The sequence below is a fragment of the Zea mays genome, chromosome 1 (assembly GCF_902167145.1).
Source record: "Zea mays cultivar B73 chromosome 1, Zm-B73-REFERENCE-NAM-5.0, whole genome shotgun sequence".
Classification (NCBI taxonomy): domain Eukaryota; kingdom Viridiplantae; phylum Streptophyta; class Magnoliopsida; order Poales; family Poaceae; genus Zea; species Zea mays.
This window is the reverse complement of record NC_050096.1, coordinates 34,334,900-34,346,772: the sequence shown is the minus strand read 5'-3', so window position 1 is coordinate 34,346,772 and position 11,873 is coordinate 34,334,900. Positions and strand designations below refer to the sequence as shown.

The following is an 11,873-nucleotide window of genomic DNA, read 5'->3' as shown; positions in this document are numbered from 1 at the left end:
TGGTTCTACTAATCAAAAGTCTTGTGAAGAGTTTAGCAGGGTGATGACTCAAAAGTTCGAGATGTCGATGATGGGCGAGTTAAACTACTTCCTTGGGTTCCAAGTGAAGCAACTCAAGGATGGGACCTTCATCTCCCAAACAAAGTACACACAAGATTTGATCAAGAGGTTTGGGATGAAGGACGCCAAGCCCGCAAAGACTCCAATGGGAACCAACGGACACACCGACCTCAACAAAGGAGGTAAGTCCATTGATCAAAAGACATACCGGTCTATGATAGGGTCTTTACTTTATTTATGTGCTAGTAGACCGGATATTATGCTTAGCGTATGCATGTGTGCTAGATTTCAATCCGATCCTAAGGAGTGTCACTTAGTGGCGGTGAAGCGAATTCTTAGATATTTAGTCGCTACGCCTTGCTTCGGGATCTAGTATCCAAAGGGGTCTACCTTTGACTTGATTGGATATTCAGACTCCGACTATGCTCGATGTAAGGTCGATAGGAAGAGCACATCGGGGACGTGCCAATTCTTAGGAAGGTCCCTGGTGTCATGGAGTTCTAAGAAACAAACTTCCGTTGCCCTATCCACCGCTGAGGCCGAGTACGTTGCCGCAGGACAGTGTTGCGCGCAACTACTTTGGATGAGGCAAACCCTCAGGGACTTTGGCTACAATCTGAGCAAAGTCCCACTCCTATGTGATAATGAGAGTGCTATCCGCATGACAGATAATCCTGTTGAACACAGCCGCACAAAGCACATTGACATCCGGCATCACTTTTTGAGAGACCACCAGCAAAAGGGAGATATCGAAGTGTGTCATGTTAGCTCCGAGAACCAGCTAGCCGATATCTTTACCAAGCCTTTAGATGAGCAGACCTTTTGCAAGTTGCGTAGTGAGCTCAATGTCTTAGATTCGCGGAACTTGGATTGATTTATAGCATACATGTGTTTATGCCTTTGATCATGTTCCTTTTGCATTGTGTTGTTTATTTATGGTGCTCAAGTTGTACATGCACTCCCTGGACCTCACAAGTCCTTTGCAAGTGATGCACAAATTTAGGGGGAGATGTGCTACAACTTGACCCTTTGAGACTAACTGTGTGCTTGAGTTTGCTTGATTTAGTCTCAAAGGTGGATTGAAAGGGAAAAGGTGGACTTGGACCATGCAAGACTTCCACTGCACTCCGATGAAAGAGTAACTTCTTCCAAGTTCATCTTAGTACTCTTATTGCCTTTTTACTCTCAATTGAAGATTTTGGTGAGGCAATGGGGTTAAAGGGCCAAAATTGATCCCGTTTTGGTGTTTGATGCCAAAGGGGGAGAAAATAAGGCCAAAGCAATAAATGGATCAGCTACCACTTGAGAATTTTGAAAAATTAGAGTTAGAGTTTTCGTTTGTCAAAATACTCTTGTTTGCTTCTTATTATCAAAAGTTAGTCTCTTGTGGGGAGAATGGTGGATTATGGGAAATAGGGGGAGTTTTTGATACTGTGATCAATTTCTATTGGAACAACTCTCTCTATGTCTCTACAAGTGTGTTTGACTTAGAGATAGGAAATTGAGTTTGATTTGCAAAAACAAACCAAGTGGTGGCAAAGAATGATCCATATATGCCAAAGTTGATTCAAAACAAATTTGAGTTCTTATTTGAATTGATTTTGTACTTGTTCTACTTGCTTTATGTTGTGTTGGCATTAATCACCAAAAAGGGGGAGATTGAAAGGGAAATGTGCCCTTGGGCCATTTCTAAGTGTTTTGGTGATTTAGTGTCCAACACAAGTGCCTAAGTGTCAAATGGTGGACAAAGTACAAATCAAGTATAAAGGTATGTTTCTCAGACTTAGTACATTGTTTTAGTGACTAATGTATTGTGTCTAAGTGCTGGAAACAGGAGAAATCGAATTGGAGAAGAGATGGCCTTGTTTAGCCAAAGCCAGTTCTGTCTGGGTGCACCGGACAGTGACCGGTGCGCCAGGCTGGCTCAGGCGAACTTGCTGCTCTCGGGAAGAAATAAACGGCGTACGGCTATAATTCACTGGACTGTCTGGTGTGCACCGGACAGTGTCTGGTGAGCCAACGGTCGCCGGGCCAACGGTCGACCGCTTAATCCGGGCGCGACGTGTGGCCGAGCCAACGGCTAGAAGGGGGCACCGGACTATCCGGTGTGCACCGGACAGTGTCCGGTGTGCACCGGACAGTGTCCGGTGCGCCAACGGCTCCAAGGCGCCAACGATCGGCTTCGCCAAATAAGGAAAGAGATCCGCACCGGACAGTGTCCGGTGGTGCACCGGACTGTCCAGTGCGCCAGGCGACAGAAGGCAAGAAATGCCTTCCTGGAATGCACTCAACGGCTCCTAGCTGCCTTGGGGCTATAAAAGGGACCCCTAGGCGCATGAAGGAGGACACCAAGCATTCCTTGAGCACTCTTGATCACTCACACTCCATTCTTGCGCACTTGTTCGACATTCTAGTGATTTGAGCTCCGTTCTAGTGTGCTAGTCTTTTGAGCTTAAGTCTGGGTCTTGTGTGTGCGAATTTGCTGTGATCTTTGTGTCTTGTGTGATTTGCTAATCCCTCCCTTACTCTGTGCTTCTTTGTGAACATCTTTGTAAGGGCGAGAGACTCCAAGTTGTGGAGATTCCTCACAAACGGGATATAGAAAAGAAAAGCAAACACTGTGGTATTCAAGTAGGTCTTTGGACCACTTGAGAGGGGTTGATTGCAACCCTCGTCCGTTGGGACGCCACAATATGGAAGTAGGCAAGTGTTGTACTTGGCCGAACCACGGGATAAACCACTATGTCTATCTATGTTGATTCTCTTGTGGTTATTGTGTTTCGCTAAGACTCTTTTCTAGCCACTTGGCAATACTGTGCTAACGCTTAACTAAGTTTTTGTGGCATTAAGTTCAAGATTTACAGGATCACCTATTCACCCCCCCCCCTCTAGGTGCTCTCACTTTTCTTGTCCCTGGTCACTATCATTATTGGGACAATTGCAATAAAGTGACCAGTCTTACCGCATTTGAAGCAGGAGCGCTTCCCCCTTGTTTTACTCTTGAAGGGATATTTTTTGCGTCCTTTGAGTGCGGTCTTGAAGCGCTTGATGAGAAACGCTATTTCATTCTCGTTGAGCCCGGCAGCCTCGACTTGTGCTACCTTGCTTGGTAACGCCTCCTTGCTGCTTGTTGCCTTGAGCGCAATGGGCTGCGGCTTGTAGATGGGTAGTGGACCGTTCAAGACGTCATCCACATATCGTGCCTCCTTTACCATCATGCGCCCGCTCACGAATTTTCCGAGTATCTCCTCGGGCGTCATCTTTGTGTACCTGGGGTTTTCACGGATAAGATTCACAAGATGGGGGTCAATAACTATAAATGACCTGAGCATGAGTCGGACGACGTCATGATCCGTCCATCTTGTGCTTCCATAGCTTCTAATCTTGTTGACCAGGGTCTTGAGCCAGTTGTAGGTTTATGTTGGCTCTTCTCCCCTGATCATGGCAAATCTCCCTAGCTCGCCTTCCACCAGTTCCATTTTGGTGATCATTGTAGCATCATTTCCCTCATGTGAGATCTTGAGGGTGTCCCAGATTTGCTTGGCGTTGTCCAAGCCACTAACTTTATTATACTCGTCCCTACAAAGAGATGCTAACAACACAGTAGTAGCTTGGGCATTCTTATGGATTTGTTCATTAATAATCACAGGGTTATCCGTACTATCGAAATGCATTCCATTTTCCACTATTTCCCAAATGCTAGGATGGAGAGAAAATAGATGACTACGCATTTTATGACTCCAAAATGAGTAGTCCTCTCCATCAAAGTGTGGAGGTTTTCCTAGGGGAATAGAGAGTAAATGTGCATTCGAATTGTACGACATGCAAGAATAGTCAAAAGAGTAGTTTTGATTAACCGTTCTCTTTTTCGACGAAGAGTCATCATCGTCATCGACTCTTGGTGAAGAAGAAGATGCATCGCTGTCGTAGTAGATGATCTTCTTGATGTGCCTCTTCTTCTCCCTGTCCTTCTTCTTGTGACTCGAGCCTGAGTCAGTGGGCTTGTCGTCCCTTGGCTTGTTGAAGATGGACTCCTTCTCCTTGTCGTTGACCACCATCCCCTTTCCCTTAGGATCCATCTCTTCGGGCGATTAGTCCTTTATGTGAAGAGTACAGCTCTGATACCAATTGAGAGCACCTAGAGGAGGGGTGAATAGGTGATCCTATAAAAATCAAACACTAATAGCCACAAAGCTTAGTTATAAGTGTTAGTACGGCCAAGTGGCTTGAAGCGAGTTCTTGTGAATACAAACAATCATAGAGAAAGCAACACAAGACACACGATTTTTATCCCATGGTTCGACCAAGTAACATTTGCCTACTTCCAAGTTGTGGCGTCCCAATGGACGAGGGTTGCACTCAACCCCTTTCAAGTGATCCGATGATCAACTTGAATACCACGGTTTTTCTTTTAGAGTATTGTTCCCGTTTGCGAGGAATCTCCACAAATTGGAGTCTCTTGCCCTTACAAAGGAGATCACAAAGAAAGCACAGAGTAAGGTTGGGAAGAGCAACACACACAAGACACAAATCCGCAGCACACCCACGCACACAAGTGAAGACTTGAGCTCAATTGACAACACAGGGAGTTCGCGACTCGAATGGAGCTCAAATCTCTAACACAACAAAGCGAATGTGCGGGAGCAGAGTCTGGATGCCTTAGAATACTTAGTGAATGCTTGGGTTACTCCTCCATACGCCTAGGGGTCCTTTTATAGCCCCAAGGCAGCTAGGAGCCATTGAAGACCAACAAGGAAGGCTATTCTTGCCTTCTGTCGAGTGGCGCACCGGACAGTCCGGTGCGCCACCGGACAGGTTCTGTAGACGGTCCGGTGCGCGATCTCCTTCCAAATGTGGCATATCCGACCGTTGCTCCTCTGGGCTGATTGGCGCACCGGACACTGTCTGGTGCAAACCGGACAGTCCGATGCACCAGCTGACCGTTGGAGCAGTCCACGTGTCGCGCGAAGAATGTGCGGCCGACCGTTGGCGCAGGCGACCGTTGGCTCACTGGACAGTCCGGTGCACCACCAGGAATTATAGCCACGTTGCCCCTTTGCTTTTCCCGAGGGCGACGAGTTCGCCGCGGATGACTCACCGGACAGTCTGGTGCACCACCGGACGATCCGGTGATTTTTAGCCGTACGCCGCCGTCGAGTCCCGAGAGCGGCGAGTTCACACGGACCAGCCTGGCGCACCGGACAGTCCGGTGTGCCAACCCGAGCTGGAGTTGGCTGCACAGAGCCAAGTCTTTTCCTTTTCTTCTCTCACTGTTTCTAGCACTTAGACAAAACACATTAGTACTCAAAACAATGTACTAAGTCTAGAAATGTACCTTTTTCTTTGATTTGCACTTCTCACTTTACTTGGCACATAAGAACTTAATTAACCGTGTTGGGCACTTAATCACCAAAACATTATTGAAATTTTCTCAAGGGCACATTTCCCTTTCATGATTGGAGCTCGATGATCACCCTGGAGGCTTTGTTGGTGACCTAGCTCGGCGATTGTACGCGGTCGTGAGGGATCCACCGCACCGGAGAGGCAAAGGATCATCTCGTAGTAGTCACTTGGTCCTTGCGAGGACTAAAGAGAGTTATACCCTTGCGCGGGTGCTCCAACAAGGACTAGTGGAGTGTGTCGACTCTCCGATACCTTGGGAAAAAATCGAAGGAATTTTCCTACCCTTGCTTTACATTCCACAATTACTTTGAGTAATTTACTTTGAGTATTTACATTCCTAGTATTTGCCATGATGACGTAGGTTTTGTTTAGCATTCCCTAGCTTTTGTGATCTAGCTAAGTAGTTGAGTGAAGTTGGGCTTACAATTAGGGTATAATAATTTGCAAGAAATTTAGAAAAGCCCAATTCGCCCCCTTCTTGTGCATCATGATCCTTTCAGTTGAGTAGCAAAGAGTCATAGGATGCATAATTGCCTAGTTCTAGTGAATACCCATGACATGAGGGGTCAAAATTGAATCCTCGTCATTGATCTCACATAATCCTGCCACTAATCCTTAGAGACAATTGGGATTAATGATTGGACCTAGATGACTAGAGGGGTTTTGAATAGCCTATAAAAATTGTTCCTACAAAACATACAACTAGAACTGATATGTTTGATACGCGAAGGCGTTTACTTTCTCTAGTTATAAGTTATTCTAGGTTATCTCTTTAATCAGGCTAGTAGCTTGAGAAAGATCTGTTTAAAGAATACAAACTACTCACTAAGCAAAACATACAACTTAAATACTAATACACAAAGAGTTGATGTACTAAAATGATACAACAATTGAAATTGCAAGGATAGTTTGGTGTTCAAACCACATAAGACAAGAGTTGACATAATATTTATCCTAGAGGTTTGGTTGCATGCTGATGAACTACGTACTCATTGTAGCGAGTTCAAACTAGGTGATTCGCATGCTAATTAGTGTTACAAGACAAGCCCATAAGAAGGATGTCATAAGAATCACTCTAGCGAGGCACTCCAACAAGCCACTATTCTATTATAGTTGTTCTTCACGAATCTCCCATGGAGAATAAGCATAGGCGCCCCTCACAATAATGATCAAAGCTAGTGACAATCTCCAATAATTGCTCAATGATCTCACAATCATCGAGCTATCTAGGTGATGAAAATTATCAATAATAATAGATGTATAACTAGCCCAAGTCACTCAAATAGTGCCATAAGATGCATGAACTCAATGTTATGCACTAGGAGTGCTCCAATCTCACCCAAGTGATGATCTACTAGTTACAAGTGAGTGGAGTGTGTTTTCAAGCCCCAAGAGGTTTGTAAGTGTTAATGGTCGAGGGATGTTAGCCAAGGCTATCCAATGGGTCTAATTATAATCCCACAAAGGAATCTAACTATTTCCTCTTGAAAAAATTGAACTCGGTGGCACTGGACATGTTTGGTACACCACCGAATACGACATTGAACACATATGGTGTCTATCCAACGACTATAAACTAGTCGTTAACTGGGTTAGGTGTCTGGTGCCATCACTAGCTAAGTCACCTGATAAGTTCAATGAGGTTAAAGTTGAAGTGTGCAACTTTACATGCTCTTCGAGTGCAATATCTAGTGTGGTATCTGGTATTTAAGTCAGCAAAGCAAGAATTTTGGCATCTATTAGTATGTCAGTTTCTTCTGTTAGGTCTCTGAATCCTGAATGCATATGCTGCAGAGTTACAAATAAGTAGAATGTAGGTCGACCCTTTAGTGTTCTGTTCATAGTTGACCTAGTTCTGGATTAAGTCAGTGGCAAGCAAGATTCTTAGGCTATCTCCAGTAGATCTCCTATCTCATCCCTTATCTCATCTGATATTTCAAATTTCTCTCTACAGACAGTGTCAATCTCTTCATATTTAGAGTACAGGAGGCTTTAGAGGCTCTTGATGGATTAGAGGCTCTTGATGGAGCCCGCCTTAAAAGGAAGGACATCATGCCCATGAAGTGCAATGGAGGAATGCAACCGCATTACTTACATAAATAAGATAAAATTGTTTACAAGTGATTTTTAATCATTGGTTGTTGACTCTACGTTCACGCTCATCCAATTAAAATAACACATATTTTTAAGTTTTATTAAAATAAAGTTATATCATGAGAAACTGTAGCGGTTTAGACGCGAGAGTTCTAAACGTGATTTGTTTTTAAAATAATAGCTAAAACAAAACGGAAGGACAGTGGTATTTATAATTATTTAAAGAAATGTTGCTGGTACACCCATGGTTGAACTTGAACTGGAGAGGCAGTAGCCAGAGTGTGAGCTGACGGCGGACGTGCTCGCCTCTCCTCTCCTCACATTTCCGGCTCCCCTCTCCGCATTCCATGGCACCGCATTACCGGTATTTTTAGCCGCCGGAGGAGACGGGTTGCGTAGAGAGAGGGGAAACCAGAGCTCCTGACTGTTCCTCTCTCCCTCCTCACGGGCGGGCTCCGTCTGTTCCGTCCATCCACCGCCCCGGTCGTCTCCCGGCCAGATCCCTCTCCTGCAAGGTTTCTTTGCGGTATGGTCGGTTCTCTGTGGTTTCTCTTCTGAATGTGCTGGTGCGGTGATGTTGTTTTGATTTGTGTTCGCTTTGGCGGATCTGGTCGCGCACAGAGTGGCCGGAGAAGATGATGGGCGGGTTCCTCTCCAGGGTCCTCCTGTAAGCGCTCTATTGCTCCGAATCTTGTAGCATGTTGTTTGTAGATTGACATGTTGAGGTTGGAGCCTTATCAGAGGCATGAGTTTCGGGTTTGAATTTGTTTCCTTGAAATGGGATTTTGTGGGTGCCCATTCAGAGAGTTCAGTCTCTTCTTGGTTTAAACTCTTCATTCGTTCTTAACATACTGCTTTCTTAAAAAAATGAGGAGATGCGTTCTGTCTTATCGATTTGTCCCCCTGGTTATTCGCCGGAAAATGAGGCTAAGAGCACGCAACCATTCAAAAGTATTTTATTGTTCTCGAGGAGCATGGGAGCAAGTTTTCAATGCATTGCACAACGGGCAAAGGTTATGTTCGTTTATTCTTCCGGTTCGACGCATTCTTCTTTGGGAACGTATCATGTGCTCATATGAGCACTTTAAATCTAGTGTCTTTATTTCTCATTCAGGGGGTGAGGGCAGCAGTGTCACACAGAAGAGACAGGCGGCGCGACGCAACAAGGGTGACACACAGAAGAAACTAGGAAATGTCTATTCACACTTGAATGAGAAATGAATGCACCAGATTTAAAGTGCTTATATGAGCACAAGAGCTCCATGAGTACATGATACGTTCCCTTATTCTTTATGATGATGTTCTATTAATCATATTTCTTCAAACGGTTAAGATCGGAGAATGCTGCCGTATGCGTTAAGATATGTCGAATTGCTGTGTTCTTTTTTTTTATCTGTGACCTGCTTCATCAAGAACTAGATTTGATCCTGTCCATCTGTGTGTTGATGATTTATCTATCTTTTTGAGCGCATCTAAAGTGCTAGTCTATTGAAGGATACTTTGATACTAAAACCATGCAGCTTTAGATTGGCAGCTTTTCTTTTTGTGATTTATTACAGAATAAAGGAAAGAAATAAAACAAATAGTTTTCCCCCCTGAAATGCCAACTTACTGTATGAGAAAGAACAGGTTTTTGTCATAATATACAAGTGCTAACATGCCATTTATCTTCCGGCATTTGATATGCCAATTTCCTGTAGGCTGGCTTTTGGCTATGCCTATCCTGCCTATGAATGCTACAAGACCGTTGAACTGAACAAACCACAGATTGAGCAGCTCATATTTTGGTGTCAGTATTGGTAAGGTGTTTCAGTGAATTGTCTGGTCGCAAGATTGACTTCCATGAACAATCTGTCAAATTTAGTTTCGTTTCCTGTCTCTAGGATTTTAGTTGCCCTGTTGACAGTTTTGGAGAGATTTGGAGATTTTACAATATCATGGTGAGACTGTGAAAGCTTGTGATTTTCTTCAGTTCATTGACATACTCTAACATTGTGTGCGCTCATGATGAAGGCTACCGTTTTACTCAGAAGCAAAGGTGTTGTTCTTTGTATATTTGTGGTACCCTAAGACAAAGGTACTTAGTTTGTCCTTTGCTTCTTCTATCTTACAGTTTTTTTTTTGGCACAGGCTGATGTGTGTTTTCATTACAGGGAACTACGTATGTTTATGGAACTTTCTTTAAGCCATATATTTCTCAGCATGAGAATGAAATCGACCGAAATCTTCTTGAGCTCAGAGCTCGAGCCACCGATATGGTTGTCCTTTACTTCCATAAGGCTGCTTCGGTAGGGCAAAATACTTTCTTTGACGTTTTAAAATATGTTGCTGCCCAGTCCCCTTCTCGGAAATCAAGGCTGCACCCTCATCAGGTTTGGTCGAATGTATTCTCTTTTTTGTCCAAAAAAAATCCATTGAATAATTTGTTGTTAAGTGTTCATCATGTTTACACAGATACTCAAAACTTTTTTTAATGTTCTTCTCTGATGCAATATTGATCATGATGTTAGACTAATTTTAGCAGCTATGTTGTTTAAAGATGCATTCGCTACTGCTTCCAAGTGGTATTGTCAAAAATGCGTGAGAGCTGCGTTCATTTCATTGAGAGAAACAAGTACATAGGGAGTGACTATAAATCACCTTGGCCCCCTCAAGTTAGAAAGTTTAAAGTGCTTGCCAGTTTTTATTATGACCAAAACACCCACAACAGACTATGTGGCCAAGGTGATTGAGCAAAGGAGGAACTCATGGGCCCCTGCTAAATACCAGATGCTACTTTCATCAGCAACTGTCTGCAGGGTCACCAATATGTATGCATATTTGGAACATATCATAAATTGCGATAGCATGTCAGCATCATTGAGCCATATCCTACCAAGTACTAAGGCACTTATGGTCGTTTGGTTCCTTTTCAATTGCTAACACAAGTTCATACTCAGGATAAACTCAGAAATTTGTTCCATGTAGGCATTCCTTCTGTATGTGGTATGCCATAGGGAGGGATGTAGGACAAGAAAGGTCATCTAAATCATGCTTTAATGCCTTCCAGGAACCACAGCAGCAGCAACCACAAGTGCAGGTGGAGCTGCAGCAGCCGCAACCACAAAAACAAGCAGCACCTGTTATGCGCAGAGGAGCATCTATTGCTGCTCGGCAAGCAGCAATGGCACAGCAATCTCTGGAGACTATACCCGTTCCATCTTCACCCAAGATCAAGCGTCAAACATCAGGGAGACCTGGTTCGGTGGCATCCACAAAGCCTGCAGCAGCTGCATCCACACCAAAACCTGGCGGTAGCCCAAAGAAAGGTGAGGTCAAACCTGCTGTCGACCCAGTTCAAACTCCAGCCACAAGTGCAGATTCACCAAAATCCGAGCCTAGTGCCCCACCACTTTCTGAGACCGAAGAAGTAGACAACATGGCAATCGATGAGGTCAGTGGTGATGCTGCAGAGGGCGCGGAAGAGCTTGACCCTGCGCTCGAGGAGACGCCGATGGAGGAGACGATCCGTGTGACGCGCGCCAAGCTAAGGAGGCGCACGGCCACCGAGGATTCTGCTGGGAATTAGCTGCATGCCGTTGTTTTCCCTGCACATTGTATTGATCTTTTTCCGAGTTTTAGGCTCACATGTTGTTTGCTGGAATGGAGATATGTTGTTGTTCACTTGGTTCTTGTGACACAGAGTTAATTATCTTATTTCCGTGCTTTCTTAGTACCTTTTTGTGTGATTTAAGTTGTAAATAACAGTTCCCCTCCGCATTTGTATATAGTTTAGCGGCATGGGCAACGAATGCCTGTAATTGCAACATTACACGCTTCAATCTGGTCACTCCTTGGGTATCTTCTCAAGATGTGTCATTCAACAGTTCTCATTCGCTGGGGCCTGGGGCAAACAAGCGCAGCTGTTTTTTCTGTCATTTTCCATGTACCAGTACTTCAATACTTGTTTGTATCACTTCCCTGGTACACGCTACGGTCACGGTGTGTAGGGGTGGGTTTGGATAGGGGTCCATCTGGGTTTCGCAGTTCTTTCTAATCATTGGAAGGTGCTCTCTAAAATACAGTTTTTATGTTATATATTAGTACTAAACGTTTTATGGATAAATTCAGTAGTACAACTGATCGAAATTAATTGTGCTTACTCTCTATTAATTTTCTAATACAAGACTAGTTTAGACACTACAATCTATATATGATTTTGATAAAGTTGTAGAGAGGATGGCAGATAAATAAGAGAAAGGCAAGGGAGAAATAAGAAAAGAGCGGAGGGAACGACGCCACATTTCTCTTATATTTACAGAGAACATATCTAATGC

General features: G+C 44.1%; 1 protein-coding gene across 5 annotated transcripts; it reads left to right on the top strand.

The window, feature by feature from the left end:
• Nucleotides 1-7,783: 7,783 nt before the first annotated feature.
• Nucleotides 7,784-11,399, top strand: LOC100282291 (uncharacterized). Of its 5 annotated transcripts, XM_020551534.3 has the most exons (8): nt 7,784-8,083; nt 8,179-8,224; nt 9,258-9,356; nt 9,441-9,497; nt 9,571-9,634; nt 9,711-9,929; nt 10,607-10,865; nt 11,010-11,399. In XM_020551534.3, exons 2-8 carry the CDS (start codon nt 8,193-8,195, stop codon nt 11,123-11,125), a joined length of 846 nt encoding a protein of 281 aa, XP_020407123.1. In that variant the 5' UTR covers nt 7,784-8,083; nt 8,179-8,192; the 3' UTR covers nt 11,126-11,399. The 5 variants fall into 5 exon arrangements, with proteins under 5 accessions (XP_020407123.1, XP_023157967.1, XP_035822949.1 ...); XM_023302199.2 differs by having other exon boundaries at nt 10,607-11,399; XM_035967056.1 differs by having other exon boundaries at nt 7,793-8,083; nt 8,672-9,356; nt 10,607-11,399.
• Nucleotides 11,400-11,873: the final 474 nt, after the last annotated feature.